Here is a 20,301-nt window from a genome sequence, read left to right on the forward strand (position 1 = left end):
AATATATTTTTATTAATCAATTACAAAAGCGTAGAACGAGTTTCTACAGGATTCAATATTCTAAAATAAGTATTAATTATCTGAACAAAAAGAAATAATGTGTTTATTAACAGCAAAATATCATTACTTATTTTTGAGTAATGAATTGTCAAATGTCAAACACATACATTTTACATAAATCTTATGTTTATATTGATACATTTATGGGGTAATAGTTTATTTTTACTAAATCATTTTCAGCTTAAAAAATAAAAATAAACACTTGATATTTTATGCATTAGTAAATAAAAAGTAAAAACCAGTATAACATTTTTATCCAAATTTTTTAATCTTTAGAAAAAAATAGTATTCTAATCAATTATTGATAAATAAACGCATACCTATACGAAAAACATACTACACAATTTTCGGATTTAAAATTACTCGCAAATAATCAATAATTAATTTTATCTTGACAAATAAATTCAATATTAATCACGTATTAAACACGTAATGAATCAATCCCTTGACTTTTATACATTATAAAATAATATAGTATAATATAAATATATGTCATAATAACAATAAAATACTTAATTTATTTACTGTCGATGAAACAATAATTACATTATAACATTAAGGCGCTCGGTGCCAATGTAATTTTGTCCACAAAAATACGTTCTACGGGAATAATGATCATCTTTTGTAGAATAAACCTAACTTGATCTTTAAACTCAGATTTAAACTTATAGAGAGTAATATTTTATAGGTCTTATTGAACTTCGTTTTTCAATATTTTAATTTCAAGCTTTATATGGTATTTTCAAAAATACAATTTTTAGGTTTTTTACAAATTATTTGATTATATTACCATTATTTTGAAATAAAATAAAAATCTGAGTTTATTACTGGCTGTAGGAAATCTTTTTTTCAGACAAAAAATATTTATCAAAATCCGACAATGTTCATGGGTTTTACATTATTTTTGTTAAAAAAAAATTTTTGGTATAATATACCATATCAACCTCACTCCTCCCTAAAAATATATCGATCTGTAGTTTAATGAAAAAGCATTATAATTAATATGACAACTAATGAATAGAATATAATTTTTATATTTTATAGGATTGTGGAAAATTTGAAAAATCAGCACCAAGCTCCTTATTTAAACTTAAAAACAATTAATAAATAATAATACATCCCACGTGGCATTTTGAGAGATAATAATGTTTAAGAAATATTTTAAAAATAGTATCGTCATTAAATTGTTTTTAAAATCTTCTGAAATATTGTTAAAACATTATCATTTCAAAAAGCTATCTAGAATTGATACTTAGTTGTACTTAGTTGTATACGAGAAACTTCATTGAATATTAATATGATTATAAAATAATAATACTATTATTTCGGTGAATGGTAACAATGTTATTGAACAATTTAATTAAATCACGACAGAGTGATGAGATGACATAGTGATCATATAAGGAATTTTACAGCATTATTTTTATCATTAGATATGAACCAAAAAATCAATTTAACACGTGTAATGTGTGTGTACTCAAATTGGTTGGATGAATCGGTAATTCAAACAATTATTAATTAATAAATATAAATATAAACGTACAAAATTATGAAGTGTATTATATAGCTATGTACAATAATTTATAATATACATAAGTAGTTTACTTTCTACCACAGTTATAAATAATTGTGAACAGTTGAGTATCTTTGACGCCTGGAACACTGGAACTCTGGATCTGGTTCAAATGCACCACCACAACGAGGTCAAGATAATACACAATAAGGTAACTGAGTGTTTTGGTGAGCTACTTCTAGCAAACCTCGGCTGCGTCTCGTTGAATATTCTAGAGTTATCTTTAAAAAAAAAATTACAATTTTTGCATTTTTCATCTGTAAAATATTACACAAAGTTAATGATCCCTTTTGTGCGGGATGAGAAGAACATTGATAGTCACTTGAATTATTTTACGGAGACACTTGTCTATGTACCACTATCGAATGTATCCTTTAATAAGGCACTTGACCTTATTGATTGCTACTGTTTGGAAAAACCACGATATTGTAGCGTTAATAGGCGCCCCCTAGTGGAGTTTTCCTGTTTAAGAACGAACTGTTTGTGTTTTTTCGACATTAAAATAAATAATTACTAAAAAAATTTTATTCAATACTATTAATTATATGATAAATTAAAATGAGGTAAACTTAGATTAAAAATGCATTTATATAAACGTTTTATATTTAATCCATGTAATTAAAAAAAATTTTTTTTAATTATGTTAATAGTTAAATTAAATGTTTATTAGCTATATTAGCTTAGTATATAATATTACGGTGTTATAGAAAATGTTAGTATTTCAAATAAGATTCGGTTAAAACCTTCTTATCTTGATATCGTACTTATTTTTATTTTTCATGTCGCATAACACTCTACATTGCCTATACGGTTATACCAAATTATAAACTTGAGTCTTAACGCTTAATACTAAATATTTAAATTTAAAACTTCATACAATCTTTACAGAAAACCTCCTTTTAACTTTTTTATAAAGTACATGTTTCAAAATGAACAGTTATAGAACGATTACCTAGTACTCTACATGTACCTACACCACAGATTAGTATAAAAACATTTGAAAGTATGTACCAATTTAATATTTGTGATGATTGTAAAAGGAAGCTATAAAAATAGTTTATTATCTTCCTGGATTCATGAAAACATTGAACTTTTCAAGCTTTATCTCATTTATAACGTTAAATTATTATATACACTATTATATACGTATTATTACTTAATATTACTATCTGTTACACGCTATCATTATTTGTCTCTATTGAGTCTATTGATATAAATGATATATAAACTATTTTAAAAGATGAAATACCGGCATGAAGATCAAAGAGTCATAACATTGGCATACAGGTCAAGTCTAAACAGGATAATATTATAATCAAATACAGTTTAGAAGAAACAATATCGTACACGTTTTAGTCACAAAAGATATTTATTATTATATTTGCAGCCTAGTCACTTGAGTTTGACTTACCAACACAAATAAAGTTAGGATTTCGTGAAAAATCATTTTGAAAGAACTTATATGATATTGCCAGATAAAAAAAATTCAAAGTACATATGAATAAGTCAAATGAATAAGCCTAGAACAAAAAATGAAATCTCAAACCAGGCTCAATGTCAAAAGTCTGCATGCTAGCTGGTGCTTCAGAAATACTATTGTAACCAGTAACTACATTTTTTTTTTAAACTGCTCTTTAGGTTCTATTGAATATTGCATATTTACTAAAATCTCTCATTGTGGTTATCTCAAACTCAAAGCACATCACTAATCAGCGGGTTAAAATCATCAAAATCGATATATAAAAGGTACATGTTATAATATAATTAGCCATCATATATTATATTTCTTAGAATTAAATTACAACCTTTTTAATTAAATATATCCATTTCAATTTCACTACATAAAATTAATTGTCATATACTCAAATTTATTTTCAAAATATAATATATTATAATAATTCTCTTTCCAAAAACATGCGTTAGTAAAAAAAAAGCACAACATTTTCGAATAACTTGAATAATAATTGCAGCTATTCTTAAACAATTTTCACAAATTAAAAACCATGAAATTTTCTTTTGACAAATAGAATAACTTATAGAAAATATACTTTAGTAAGTTTTAATTATTTCTTTATAGATTTCATGAATGGTTAAAACATTTACGTAGAGTAAATATTACTTCTATACAGAACACTAATCAATGAAAATGTAAAATGTCTATAATTATTAAAAAAATATAACAATATAATTTATCTTTGAATTCAGGTCTCAATGTCAGTATTAAGTTCATGGTTTTTAAATGTTTTTGAAAAATTATAGAATATTTTGAAAATTATCATTTTTTTAAAAGAGCTCACTATGATATTATTTCAAATAATGAAACTTTCCAAAACCATTTTGTGCTTTCTGTCCAAAAAGTAACACCATGTTAAATTAAAACAAAAATACTTTTTTACAACATAATTATCAAATTATTTGGATAATGAATATTCAAACTAATAAAAATAAAATAAATTAAAATATGCATTTCTAATAATCAGATAGTTGTTGCAACAAAAAACACTATATTTAAAATAAAAATACTTAAAAAAAAAGCATGATATATCAAAAAACAATTTATCATAAATTATATATCTCAGTTTATTATCTAATTTAATTTCTCTATGGTATGTATAATTATCATTATTAGTTACTATTATTATTATTATTTTTGTTATCATTTCTTTAGTAAATTAAACAATTTTAAAATTCTATACCTAGTCAATATTTACTTAATAAACTAAGTAAAATATAATAATTTATGTATTGGTAGTAAGTAGTTTATTCCTTCGATTTGATTTGATTACATAATTTAGAAATAAAGCATTCTTTATAAACTAACGTGTGATAAAACTTATAAAATAATATTCGTACTTGGAATATGAAATTATTGCTTGGTATTTTTTTTTTTTAGAAGAAGAATAATAGTTTGTAATTTCATCAATTTTTTAGAGGGCTCTCCACACGTATAATCGGCTAAGTTTCGTCTTCGTCGGTTCTTCGAAGCTTTTTCCATTCCACCATAACTATTAAATTGCCACATGCCTTTTTTCCTACGCATCATCGTTTATCTTGCTTTCGAGTTTTTATTTTTTAATACTAACACAACGAATTGTATTTCCCGATATACATCTTTTTTGCATATTGTTCTATCAAAAACTTTTGCTGATTTTTTAAATATAAAATCATAACATACATGACAATTTTTTTATCCACCAATCGTTTGACAGAAACAATATTTAAAAGAATTTATACCCAATACCCATATGCATCATCTATTTTACAAGAAAAACTACTATATTTTAAATAATATAACGAACTTAATAAAATTCAATTCAATTAAACTTTATGGCAAAACGATTGATGAATACGTATATTTTAATTTTTTCTTTTGTTTAAGACATTTCAATTATTCATTGTTTTTAACTACATAAATGTGTTGAAAACAACATATAAATTTAGAATAAAATACACTCAAGTCAGTTACAGTTTCTATATTTTCATACAATATTTCAATTTTCATTCTAAAACTGTAAAATTTGAACAATATGTACTAAAAATATAAATGCAACATAGTATTTTTTCGCGTGTCACGAGATAATAATTATAATTAAAATAAAAAATAATATCATGTCTACAAGCAATGAGAATAATATTAATTTTCAAACAAAACAAACGTATATACCTACGTATATTACAATAAAATAATATTTAATATAAAAACTATATATAATGATATCAGCTTAAATATATAGATACATATTATAATATTATATAACGATGTGTAAAATTCAGTCTCTTTAAGAAAGTCGACCCAACGCTGAACTCGTACATTCAAAGTTTGGAATAAATACTAAAGGCAGTACAAGGGCCTTTTGAATCCTAATAACAATTATTTGTTTTTTCATATTTGTATAAGTATACAAACGTATACAAAAACAAGCTTCCGGCACAGCGGCGTTGCAGTCGGTCGATAACTCGGTAGGTCCAGTAGTTGTATTCGGCACTTGACGTGTAGGTAAGGTATTACACCGTGTCCAAAACATTCAACAAACAATATATAATAAATCGATGCGGTCCCCCGCACAGCATCACATTTTCAAAATACCTGTGTGGCCACTATCTTCTTCTGTTAACACAATCCAATACTGGTGGATTAAAATTTGTTGGTGGACATTAAAAAAAAATATATATGTTTTTCTTTGTTCAAAGCGGTATTTCTAGATATTTTTCTAACCAGCATACTAGCATACCGATATCCATAATGCGAGCGAACCGTTCAGCACCGAACAACTTGTTTACACAGCTACATGTAATATATAATAATACACAATATGATAAGTGTATAGTATTATTATCGTTTACAGTTTAATAAATAATGTAAATTTTTTTTTCAAAAGTCGATTTCTAAAAAATAAATTTTAAAAGCGTGTGCAATAAACGGACATAAATTACATAGCTGCGATTTCAATGATATTATTCGCACAATATCAAAATAATAATAGTAATAAAAACAAAAAAAAATAGCATTCAATCCAAACGCGAGTGTCATGCGCTGAAAAACCAAACTAGTAAAAACCAATAGTATAGCTGTTTGCATTTTTTTTTTTTTTGTTATAACCACAAAATAATATCCAATCTTATGTGTTAACATGATACATAATATACACCCATTGAATTCGTGCATCTTTTTGCTAAAGAATTACTATAGTATCTAGTCGCATTCCACTTATAATATTAAATTGACATCAGCAATTTTAAACATGAAATGTATTATGTGTATACAAATACATTTAAACATTCTATGTATTTATTTTTTGTTTTTTTTTTTTAAACACAACACTGTAATTTTATAACACCATACCATGCATTCGTGCTAGCATACGATAGTGGATACGCAAGTATCCGTAAAAAAAAAATAAGCAAATCCGTAAAATAAAAAAAATACCGTTCACAGAAAAAAAAGACTGACACCCAAGTATGCAAATACATTAATCGATTACATTAAATGAATACAATATTTCTGGTGGCATAAAAAGGGACATTATAACAATATTTACAATATGAAAATAGTTGCCATTGGTCAATAAAATTTGACGCGTTCAACTATCCTGATCAAACACCGGGAACATTTTGAAATTTATAATAATATCGCCATGCATCCACGAATATTTACCAGAATAACTTATACGTCGTTTCGATACGACTCGTGTATATTATAAACGCACCGTTTGTCGTGCTCAGTGCACACGGTCTACTGCACTAGACGGACACCAAAGATGCATATTTACATGAGAGTGCATTTTTAATTTGTTCGATTAAGATAATCGAAAAGGGAACGTGCATTCGAGTGTTTGACTACAGTGAATGTCAATTAAATCAATCTGATATGTTCCACATAGGAATGTGCGCACATACATGTCTGCATGGTATAGATTCGAATAGGTACAATTTATTTTTATTTACATCTCTCGCAGGTAATCGAACACTCGGTGCGCGTAAATAAGTATGAAAAGAAACACAATGGCAACAATAATTATTATTATAATATCTAACGCCACTGTTGCCCAATTTTCGTATTGCTTTAAACAAATTTCTCACCTGCGTCCATAATCAGATCGCCGACATCCGTATTTTGATTGCCCTTGTGATCCCGTCGCACTTCCATCCACGTGGGTCTGAGTATACTGGGTGCAGCGGTCACTTCTTGTCGATGTCCCTTGTTTTCCGCCCTACAACCAAACCACCAATAGCCAGCGTTGCGAGGGAAAGGCGGGTCTGCAATATCGACCTGGGAAATCGAAATGAACGATTCATGTAGCCACGTAGATAGTTTATTTTATCAGCGTTTAAAATATTTAAATTAATAATAATAATATATTGAACTGACTGCAAACGTTCTGTCGTTGAATCTGTAATAGTTTTCATCTTTGAAAAAATATGTGTAGCCATTGGTGTAGTGCAAAACCGCATCTATGTTATCCGGTATACCATCCCAGTTGCTGATAGGCTTCGGGTATGTGCTCTTTACAGGGGGCTTTTGCATCGGGTCGAATTTCCAGAATTTTGAGCCTAAAATTAATTATATTTATCATATTAAAAATAAATAACAAATACTGTGATTTTTTTCTTTTTACAAGTATTTTAAATTTTATGTAAGCCTTTAATATTTAAGTTATGTTTTTTTTTTCATTATTTGATTTATGATCGACTTCAAATGTTCAGTATAAAGAAAAATAAGTGCAAATTATTACACTTCCAATTAATCACTGTCAGAAGTTAATATCGATTGGTTTTTAAGCTTGGAGTAGTGCGTGAGAATATAACATAATTCAAAAAATATAGATGCATTAAAATATAGTTATCAGTTATCTAAAAAGTAATAAACTATAAGATTAAAACATTAATGCAAGTTGATAAATAAAATAGATAAAAATTCACGAAAGTAATTGAATCCTCATTCGAAAATTGTAAAATTTAACCAGTATAATATAATATTGTTATAATATTGTAAGTACCTTACTTAAATAATTAATTCTATAATATCAACAATACATTTATTGACCTTTTAATTTAAATACAAAATTGAATAAAAAAAAAAAAAACAAGAAGACTCGCTCAGTTGTATAGCAAGTTAAGAGTTCCACGTCATTGTAATGGATGTCTTAAATTTTAATAAGATATTGTGGATTATACGAAAAACGATTTTGAGCGAAGGAAACTAGCAAATCAGCATAAAGAATAGTTTATGTTTTATTATATTCATATTATTCATTTCGTTTTCTTAATTTTGTGGATTCGACAAGTATAATAAAAATAGTACGTATAGCTTTAGTCAATACCAACGAATGGTTTGAATTGATTCAAGGAACAAAAATAGCTTAAATAGCTAAAAATGAATCCCAATATTTAAACAATTTTATTTTGTATAAAAACGAAAAAATTAGGAAAACATTTAAGTTTCTATAATTAATATTTTATAAATTACAACAGAATGATTAAAACCATTGTTAGATGAATACTAACTTCTCACTTCGCTCGGAATATAAAATTACGAAAGTTAAAACTAATTTTGAAACAAAAAAGTAAATTAACATAGAATTTTAACTATTTACTTTAGGATGACCGTTTCATGTAACTTGACATTTTATGATTAATTTATATTAACTACTCAAATAAAAACTTGCCTAATGAGTATCAAAGGTAAACAGTTTAAAAACAATAATAATGTTGTTGATAGCAATAATTTATGTACAAATACTTATATAAATATACCAAAATTTTGTTATAGTTTTACAAAACTTAAGTTAAATTATCAATCGTACAAAAACAAGTAATTGCATAAATTTTAGTAGGTTTATTTTAGTTGCTAACGTATTCAATTAGATTAAAAGAAAATAGTCTTATTGAATAACAATCTGTAGGTACGTAAATATGGTATAAGTATATTATGTATTATTCAAGCATAAGAAGTATAGTCTTAATATTGTTTGTGCTAATTTTATTTGTGTTACAAATGTAATATTTAGTAACTACTTACCATCCAATAGCAGAAATGTCAAATATCAAGTTTTTCAAAAAAAAACTTAGTTGTTGTTATTATTGCTTAGTTAAAATAACGTAATCGGGTTAGTTTATATGAAACACACATACTATTAGTTAAGATCATTATTATTGGCATATAAAAATATGTCATTGGTTATATTGTAAATTTGTTTGTATCTTCAGACGAATGCAAGAAGACGAAATTATGTTATATATTTTTCGTGTCGCACAAAACCAACCTTTGAAAAAGTAAATCTTTCCATTCCCGCCCCAAACAAGAGCTGCGTCAACATTATCCGGGATGCCAGCAAATCCTTCAGCTATGTCTTTTGGATATCCGTCATCCATCGTGGTATCAGTGTACTTCCAATACTTCGTGCCTTTGAAGAAGTAAGTTTTACCGTTTTTGTACGTAAACGCGGCATCTATGTTTCCCGGCAGGCCGGACCACGTGCCCGAAATGGACTTGGGATATCCTTGAGCCAGCCCGTCGTCCGTCAACTTCCAATAGTAGTCGCCTGCACGATGGAGAACGCGGTTGTATTTTTTATTATTATATTCGCGCACATTATCTCACGCGGAACTTACCTTTAAACACAAAAGTTTCGCCGGCTGCTGAATTGAACAAAGCGTTCACTTTAGTGTCTGTGCACAATTCAGCGTCGCTGCCCTCTGTTCCCGGAGGTTCTTGCGTTGTTGTCTTTTTACCCGATCCCTGGCTTGTACTGTCGTCGTCGTTGTCTGATCCTTCTCCCGAGCTGTTAGCACCATACAGAGCCTAGTAAGGTGGACAAAAAAATGTGTTGTTAATCACATGGCCTAATTTAATTGTATAAGATGGGTAATTATTGTTTTCATGCTCAACCTGAATGGCTTCTATGTCGTCGCTGTCCAAATTAAATGATGGATTATAACCTCTATAAAATGGTGCCATTAACGCGGACCGGACGTCTGAGTGAGACAATCCTAATGAGTGACCGAATTCATGAGCTGCTACTTGGAACAAGTTAGTGCCTGTAAAATACAAACACACGATTATATCACCTACTGTAGTAGTTATCTATATTTTGAAATATTTATTAATAATGTTTCCATATAACGAAATTTACTAATTTTTCAATTAATGTTATTACACAATACAAAGATAGGTACAGGTTTGAGTTTTGATTTATGATTTAATAATGATTCTTACTTTGAAAAATATGTTTAAAAAACTAAGTACGTATTATTTTTTTATATTTTAGTTAGAATTGACTACAAGAAATGTTATTTTCATTTTTAATCAACCTGTGTTGTCAACCTCACTAAGGATGTGTATACGTTTATTATAGATTTCAATGTTTCAATAATTTATAAAAATCTTCATTCATTTATTTTTTTTTAAATTAAGACCATTTTTTACGTTGAAAATATCCTTTTAAAAATTTTTCAATAGCTGTATCACTTTAAAAAGATCTTTGGTTAAAATAGAAAGCTTTCAAAGGTGATTTTTAAAAGCAAAATAGTTATATTCAAAGTGAAGGGAAGAAAGCTATTTATTTTACAATAATGTTTTTTTTTTCGAAAAAACTTTTAAGGATAATTAATTTTAGTAATTAATAATTCACCAGCAACTTTACATATTCCTATAGTAGATTTTAAATTGGATTTGACGAACAAGTGATTTATACAATATTTTTAGTCATTTTAATATTCTGTTAATAGTAATAAAATTAGCGATCAATTTTCTATAAAATCGTTGAAACTACAATTCAAAGAAATTAAAAATTCTTATGTAATATATTATTTAATTATAAAATATATTGCAGCATCAGAAATGGAATAATTAACAGTTTTACATATAGATATTAATACACAAATATTTCACTGCGTTGTTATTTTGAAAGAATAAATTATATATTTTTGAATACAATCTTAAATATTAAATTTTACAACTGTAACTATAGGTACCTATTTTATTACAATCTTAAATTAATTGAATTTAAAATACAATCTTACCTTTGAATGAACCTATTGACCATTTTTCAGAGTCATCAAAATGAGCATCACCCCCGTAAACTGGAAAGAAAGCATGTGCCAAAGTTCCACCAGGTCCGTCGAATGGATCACCATCACCGTGTTCACCTTTTTCAAATCTGATTTCAATGTGCACCTATTTTTACAATTTTTAAAACCATATTTTATGACAAACACCATAAAAAAAATCATACAAAATAAGACAATTTTTTTTTTTGTGAGTAACAAATATTTACATATTAAGCCGTATTTAAATACCTTATTAATATATATATACGTTTTAAAACATGATACAGTAAAGTTCCTTATCTTAAAGTTTCAAGTGACTGAAATAAAAAAATTGACCTATCGAAACATCGAGTTACCGAGATGATGTAAAATATGAATAATTTGAAATAAAAATTATATTTATTATGTGAGAGATGTGTTTTATTTTTATAGGCACGCATTATTTTCTATGAATGCCATTTTTTTTTTTTTTTTTTTTTTTGTTAGTTTTTGTTTATTACTAAATGTAATATCAATAAAATTACCTTAAATTAGCTAAACATCAATTCGATAACAACTAAGTTATTATAGCGTTATATTAGGTTTGTCGTTATTAGTTTAATATACTTTATCACCTGTTCATGGTATACTTTATCTAATCTGTCATAAATTTGAGTTTAAAAATCATAAAATCGTAATTAATAGTGTAGATACCGGATAATGACATCGGGGGCGGTGGTAAACTCTCCCGTTGTTATGGTAAACTCTCCCGATTTTTAAAAATAGTTAACTCTCCCGGGTTAATATTAAGTTTACCTGAAGTAAATGTGTAACCTCTTCCGGGTCAAAACCTATAGGAAGTATGTAAACTCTCCCGAGTTGTTTTAAATGTCAAAACATTTTTTTAGAAAAAAAATAGATTCCCTAACTTTTTTAAAATTTGTATGTTCTTATTATCAAATACAATAATTTTAACATTTTTACGTATATTTTGTATTTGTAACTTATGTCATTATTATTATTATTATTATTATTATTATTATTGACTATTTTTAAAAGAAACTTATATGTATATGAGATTTTTTGAAATTTTATTTTTTATTGTATTTTCACTATAATATTATAGCTCATAGCAGCTAAAGACATTAATTATTTACGTATATTGTCATTATATATGATTGACTGCCATTGACTATTTTTAAACGCAACTTAAATGTAAATTAAATTTATTTTATGATTTTTACTAGACCCGGGAGAGTTTCCATGTTTCCATCAGGTAGTACAGGAATAGACCCGGGAGAATTACATATTTTCGTTAGGTAGTACAGGAATAAACCCGGGAGAGTTTACACGTTTCCGTCAGGTAGTACAGGAATAGACCCGGGAGAGTTTACATATTTTCGTTAGGTAGTACAGGAATAAACCCGGGAGAGTTTACACGTTTCTGTCAGGTAGCACTGGAGTAGACCCGGGAGAGTTTACCATCGGGAAAGTTTACAATCGCCCGACATCGGCATGTAGAACAATATAAACATATTAATATATTTTATATAAATTCTACATGTTGAAATAAATTGGCACGTAAGTCCAATGCTGGAATGATCGAGAATGAAAAAATAATTGGCATACAGAAACTTTGAGATACCCGCGTTGGAGATAGCTCGATTCACCGTATGATAATTATTGGTTTTTTAATTTAATTATTAAAATTGAATTAATTTAAAAACTAATGCACTTACAATTCAAAATTATTTTGTATTATAAATTAATCATTTCGAAATATTTATGTATAATATGACATAATGTATTCCAAACTTACTTGTCCGGATTTCTTGTGAGTAAACGTCAACGGTGTGACATCAGACCATACGTCGAATGCTTTCCGGATTTCTGAGTCTGTTTCCGACTTATCCAGCAGTTTAGGATACTTGGATATTTTATACGTCAAGTCTTTCACCCTCCACCGGCTACCTATAAATAAATATATATATAAACATTATGCATAGTATTATGAATAATATATTATACAACATTTGTAATTTGTATATAATATAAATACGTTGGTGTGTGACAGCACCGAATAATTAGAGAAGATTGATCGGCTGGGTCGAAACATGCATAATTATTAAGAACACGGCTTATATAAACAACAATTCTCGTGTGACAAATATAATATTGTCTCATTTCCTTGATCCTACTGGTGTTTCCGAGTTCTACATTATTTATATTGTTCTATACGTACAAAGCATATTACATTTTTAAAACAACACAATATATTATTGTTATTCTTGTTTTTGTTGTTATTATCATAGTGAAAAATATAATATACGCGTAGAACGTACGTACGGCAAATCTGTCGGATTTTTTACGGAAATTCGTTTCATTTCAATGTATTTACTCGTACAAGCGTAAAAATGTTTAATATTGTTTAAATGATTTTTTCAGTCTTATACACAAAAATCAAAATTCAATTGGTCATGGCATTACACGATAATTGCATACGTGTACGACGATAGAAAATAATATATCAATAGACGTTCATGACGAAATATGTAGCGATTGTATTGTTTTTTATTTGTTTATTTATTTTAGTTTTTATTTAGACTAAGAAAAAATGTTACGAATAAACTATAATTTAAACAAAAATCTTATTAAATTGTTAATTTTAAGGTAAGTATTATATTATAATTATTTGTTGAAATCAAATATTATACTGATTGTTGTACAAATTTATTGTTAAGTTTTCAATTCTCTTCCTATTTATATTATGCTCTTATAATATCTTATCTGAATAACATTATGTTAAGTACCTACCTACAATATACAAATTCCATCGATTAACAATCAATGTTGTTTTAATTTATGTTGTGACGATAAACAATACAGTATTCAGAAAATAAACAAAATAATACATATTTAAGAGAAAAATAACATTATTTTTATTTTTATATTATTATTAGGTATAATAATAAAATATAATGGAAATTAAAAAAATTAACAACTCACGCAAAATATAAAAAGAAATGTCAAAGAATAACACCATATTAATAATAATAAACACTAAATATGGTTGTTTTATTAAATGCAATTCAATTTGTATAAATTATTATAATAAAGTTTTTACAATGGCTAATCTTTTTTTTGAAAATTTTGATAAACGCGTTCAATCCTAGCATTCATTTAATATCCAAGTATTTTATTGTAACCTTTTTTATTAATTAATTTAATGTAACAAAAATATTGTAAATGTTATTTGTGGTCACTTTAGTCACAAACGTATTCTACACAATGATATTATTATTGCCCAAAAAAGTTACAATGGCATGCGTGTAGAATAATTATTTTATTGTTGTTTAGGTTTTGACCAGAGCATACTCGACAATAATGATGTTTGATCGGACCGGATATTCAAACATCCGAGTTCGTAATTTAATGCAAAAGGGCAAATTTCGACAGAAGCATACTAGGTACTTACATACAAACAATTTACATAATAATATATACGTCTTTATGTGCTTATATACAGCAACTGTGTTAATATATCGCAGTCGTACTTATGGGATAATTGAAACATTTTTAATTAAGACTCTTATGTGAGATGAGTATAATTTAGTCATTTAGTCGGATAAAGTATTAATATACCCACACATTCATCCGGGATACGCTCGATTTAAATTAAAATAATGACATCTATTCTCGCATTAGATGGAATAGGCTAACCCATACCAAGCAGAATATTATATTATTCGGCAACGATTCATACCATTTCGATCGAATAAAACAACAAATTAGATTTCTTTTTCTTGAACAATAATATTATTATACTATATATCATACTCAATCGTCTGAATTTTTATTTAACTACGGGTATTATATAAGAATTTTCTAATAGGTGTAGGTATATAGATACATATACATATACGAGTATACAACGAAATGTGGTCCAAAAAATAGGTACACATTGAATAAGTCACTACCAGATTTGAGGGACGGTTCACGCACACAAATAAATACTGTATATATATAAAGCAATATTGCGTTATCTCCTAGAACTGCCTATATATATATAATGTGATGAATGTGTGCGTCTTTTGTCCAAGACCGACAAGACAAGTGGAAAATTGGTCGCATTGAACTTGACAAAATAGCGTAAAAGAGATTTAACGCGTACGCGTTATAAAAGAACAGGTAATAATAATATATGGACCACAGCGTTTAAGAAATACTCATGTGTGTGTGTGCGCGCGCACCCGTGGAGGGAGAGATCTCTTTTACCACCAACAACAATTACAACGCGTTTAGGTATAATAACATGTATTATAACAGTGTATGACTAAGTGCAATTATTTATTTTTCTATTGTAGAAAAAATATGCGGAAATTTGTATATGTGATGTCATCGAAACAATATTTTCAATCGTGTATTTCACGTCAAAATAATAGATAGATACGGTACACGCATAATATTGTGATGGAACTCATGCAGAATACCTGTTGCAAAATAACATTATTGGCACAAAAACCGAGTACCGTGTTGAATACAGAAGCTGTGTATTTTGTGCTCGATCGTAATTGTTATTGTTTCGTTATTTCAGAATAACTTGAAATATATTTTATTTTTTATACTCCTACCTGGCTACCTATATACCACATAAAATATAAGTAGGTATGAATATATATTCCAAATATTGTCTTGTATATTTTATATCAGTTTAAACTATTGCTTAAGACAATATAAAACACTCGACGTCCCAAATAAAATGATTTTTTTTTTTGCTTTTCTATTTGTTTATGCTCTACTTTGTTTCCATTTTAAACTTTATCACTGAGCACATACAAGCATAAAAATAAAACCCCTCATATAAAATGTATGGTTTTTATTAGATTTTTTTCTCACAGGAAATTGGTTTTGAACAAGGAATTTATTTTTGATTTCAATTCGTATTACACTTGGTCAATGTTAATCAAATATGAATAACTTAAATATAATAACAAAACTAAAAAAAATAACGTGAACGTTAATATTCTTGAAATTATTTGTATCAAAGTTATAAAAAATAATTCTAATTTTGATTAATAAAGTTATTTTTTTATATTAAATACAAAATCTCAATTTATATTGAATAAAAATATTTGTACAGTTGAAAATAATATAATAATATTGGTGAATTCGTGTTTATATTTAAACATTGCGCATATAATAATTATAAGCCAACTGAACAGCTTATTATAATTTAATTAAATATATGAACACATAACAAACATATTGAAATTTAAACACCAAATATTATTTTAATTATAAAATAGAAAATCAATACCTCAACAACAATTTTAAAATTTCAATAGTATATTATATACGAACTACTTTTATTGTGTTTGGTATAAAAATAATATATATATATATATATATATATATATATATATATATATATATATACAGTTAGCATTTTTATAATTTTTATAACTAATATTTAAATTGAATAATAACATATTTTTTAATTCATTGATACACTAAAGCTTGGATACTTCAAATGTTATTCTCGTATTTTACTTAATATAGAAACTGTAATTTTTTCAGTATTATGCTTGTATATGATTGAAAAAATAACGAATTCATTCCATGCATTGAATATAAAATAATTTCCGTGTATGTGTGAATAGCTAGAGTTATCTCTAAAGCTATATTGTTTTATTATTATGGTTTGAGAATAAAATGAACTCTTTGCATTTTAAATTAATATGGGTACCTACTACCTATGACTTATAATTTATGTTAAATTTTATATTTACCTTGTAGAGCATATCTTCTAGACCTGGAGTCTGTTGCAAATCCAACTTTATCTCTCACACCACATCTAGGCATACTCATATAGTGTAACGTCTCGTCATCCAAGTGACCTTCAAAAATAAAAACAACGTGATTAATCAATAAATAACTAAAAACTCGTGTGTCAACTGGTAATTAATATTCAAATAGTTAATGTAAATGCATACACAATCGACATAAGGAAATATCGATCATGCATCAATAAATACGATTTTAGATCGATTTTATTTTAATTTTATAATCAATTTCAACATTGAATATGATATAATATTAATTTTTTTTTAACTTAAGAACTTTGAATAATTGTTTTCCATGTACAATTGTTTTCAAAAATGTATGTAAATACTATATATAATGAGCGTTCTTTGTTAATTTTTTTTAAATATTAGGTTTTCATTTTACATTTCCATACAATGTTATAAAAAACATTTAATACATGATGAGATCTAAGTGAAATAAATTAAAGCATTAATACTTTTTGCATATTTTCTTCTTTTTGGTTGGACGCATTTAAAAAAGCCAACTTTTTATCTTATCATGAAATTATACAAATAAATATTATACATATGATATAAACAATAGATTCACTCTACAGTCCACAGATATGTCATAACTAAATAAATTGGATGAATTATGGTTTTAATATTTTGCTTAGAATATAGAAAATATATTTTAAAGACCAATAATATTATTATGGATCAAATTACTTAATTTTCAAAATTGAATATATCATCATCAATCTAAGTGTTTATTTGATTAGATAATAATATATCCAAATGAAACCCCACGTGTAAGTCTTACCGGAATATTAAATCATTGATTTTCCGGTATACAAATCGTTGAACTCAAAACTATGTCCGTTATTATTAACTCTAGATTCGAAATGTAATATTGAAGTAATCTATTTTTATCATCTTTTCGGTTTTTAGAAGTTATTACACATCTAACAATTTACATAAACATACAAATATTATGTAAAATTGAATGTAACTGTTTTATGTCATTCAACTACTATATCTCACAAATATAAAATAATTAAATGGAAGTGACGCATTTGGGAATTCAACGCGAAACATTCGTGACTCAAAAATATGAAAATATTGAATAAAATCCCAGCTATATATGCTATATACCTACCTAATAATATTATAATAATATGTACGCGTTTCGCGTAAAAACCTGCCAGACAACTTTGTTTGACCGAGTTTTTTTTTTGCCCCAAGGCCCACCGGAAAAAAAAAATCATCTTATACATTTTTGTTTATACGAATACCTAATGAAAAAAATACGCATAGGTATTATGGTGCACGATTAAAACACCATGACAGTGGCGTGTTAAGGAAGGTCATTAATCTCCATGCTCACGCCCTTGGATCGCGATATGAATCATTGAATCGTCTCATCGATTTGCATTTGTAATCGTATATTATATGATTAAAAACAGTTTCATTTAATAAACAATATTTACGCACAAGGTATTGTATTAATGTATAACATAATATATATAATATATCATCATAACCAAAAATTTTATTTAAAAAAAAAAAACATAAGTAGCATATGGCAATTTTTACAATCATTTCGCAACATAAATTCACTTTTCAGGTTCAATGACATTAATGTGATTTCTTTAATGATATTCGGATGAGACAGGTAAAATGACGCACTTACCTGTCAGATTTAGTCCAACGAATGATTGAAAATCCTTTAACGCCCGGGACATTGTTTCCTCAGACATGATATGACCTGAATTCGGATTTTTCATCGAAGGGCTCAAGTAACCAAATTGAGATAAATACATCTGGAAAATAATTTACACTATTTGAGTTTAAATTCGAATACCTCTATATTAGTTATAAATCTTCATTTTGAAGATCGACTAAAGTTAAAAATATTGTACATTAATCAAGTTTAAAAAAATCAATCTCAGGTTAAAAAAAAATAATAATATGTACCTAATAACAAAACATTCTACACATACAAACATTTTGAGTTCTCTAAGATGTTATGTACATTTTACGAATTGTAGGTACCTATACATTAATAAAATAACCTTAAGGCAATGCGTTTTAATAGAGCGAATAAAACTGAATTTGAATAACATAATTTGCCTAAATTATTTTATTAAGGTAAATAAAATTTAAGTTATCCTATTTTATAGCTTAAATAAGTTAATATCGATTTCGACACGACATTTTTTGGGTAGGTTTTTTCAATTCATTTGTTATTGATAAACAGAAATAAAACAAAAAAATTAATTTACCTCAAAGCTGCAGAATAGATCTTATATTTTTATTTTTATTATAATATATAAACTAATTATTTTACTCACATACATAAAAATTAGATTGTTTTATATTTAAGTACATCATTATGTTTATCAAAAAATTAATGTAAGCATTTTATAGGCAGTTAAAAACACTGTTTACGCATGTTTCGAAAAAAATAGATTCGCTTAGAATTATCTTAATATTGATTTTAAATTTGAAAAATAATGGAAGAAATCTTCCAATTCGTAACGTTTTTCTCAGACTTACACAAAAACATAATAATAATAATAATAATATCATTATCATACTGACCATTGCTTGTGCGTCCGTCTGAACCGCGATCGCACACCGCAGCGAGCAGGTTAAAAGTAGGACTAGTGAGCTCATCAACGTGATACAAGATTTAGTGGTCGCCATGATATCGAACGTGATGCGGCGTGAATTATATTATATAATATAGTTTCGCGAACTTCTCTGCGATTGGAATTTTCGCGAAATTTCGATTTTTACGTTGATGATGTAATTATTTTATAATGCTATACCGTGTATATTAACCTCTACGTTCGATTCGACTAGAAATAAAATTTTCGCGCATCGAAACGATCGATATCGGTTACGAAAAAAAATCACGGGCTGCGTGCTAGTTTTCGTGTGGGAATCGCGTCGACAAAAATAATTTTTTTAATAAAAAAAACCAAGAAAACGGCGGGCGATCCCCGAGTTTCTGCGAGGTTCGTCACGATTCTGCAGCCGATTCACGCTGTCGGTCGCCTATTATACCACCGAGTAAAACGCGTTTGGCACACGCTGTGGACAGTTGGGTGGGGTGGGCGGCGGGAGAGCGATCGGTTTGGTTTTGGTACCTGCCTGCCTGCCTACCATACCTGCCTGTATACCACATATGTACATATATGTATAACACGGTCTCCGTGATTTTCCCGTGACACTGCCGACGATTCTAACTAGAACAATATTGTTGTTGTACAGAATTTGTCATCGGATGCAGGTATGGACACGACGAATGATGTACCTACCGGCATAGAC

General features: G+C 27.3%; 1 protein-coding gene across 3 annotated transcripts; it reads right to left on the reverse strand.

Moving 5' to 3' along the window:
* Positions 1 to 1,413: 1,413 nt before the first annotated feature.
* LOC107166270 (stromelysin-3-like) lies at positions 1,414 to 20,011 on the reverse strand. Of its 3 annotated transcripts, none has more exons than XM_089219793.1 (11): positions 19,570 to 20,011; positions 18,659 to 18,788; positions 16,951 to 17,058; positions 12,981 to 13,132; positions 11,156 to 11,309; positions 10,023 to 10,171; positions 9,746 to 9,935; positions 9,397 to 9,675; positions 7,503 to 7,684; positions 7,214 to 7,403; positions 1,414 to 1,854 (listed from the first exon to the last, which is right to left on the reverse strand). In XM_089219793.1, exons 1-11 carry the CDS (start codon positions 19,672 to 19,674, stop codon positions 1,742 to 1,744), a joined length of 1,752 nt encoding a protein of 583 aa, XP_089075919.1. In that variant the 5' UTR covers positions 19,675 to 20,011; the 3' UTR covers positions 1,414 to 1,741. The 3 variants fall into 3 exon arrangements, with proteins under 3 accessions (XP_089075919.1, XP_089075920.1, XP_089075921.1); XM_089219794.1 differs by lacking the exon at positions 1,414 to 1,854 and adding an exon at positions 5,092 to 5,741; XM_089219795.1 differs by lacking the exon at positions 1,414 to 1,854 and adding an exon at positions 5,092 to 5,918.
* Between the last annotated feature and the right edge of the window lie 290 nt (positions 20,012 to 20,301).

Source organism: Diuraphis noxia, unplaced genomic scaffold (genome assembly GCF_037042655.1).
Source record: "Diuraphis noxia isolate RWA-SAM2 unplaced genomic scaffold, SU_Dnox_SAM2 contig0002, whole genome shotgun sequence".
Classification (NCBI taxonomy): Eukaryota; Metazoa; Arthropoda; class Insecta; order Hemiptera; family Aphididae; genus Diuraphis; species Diuraphis noxia.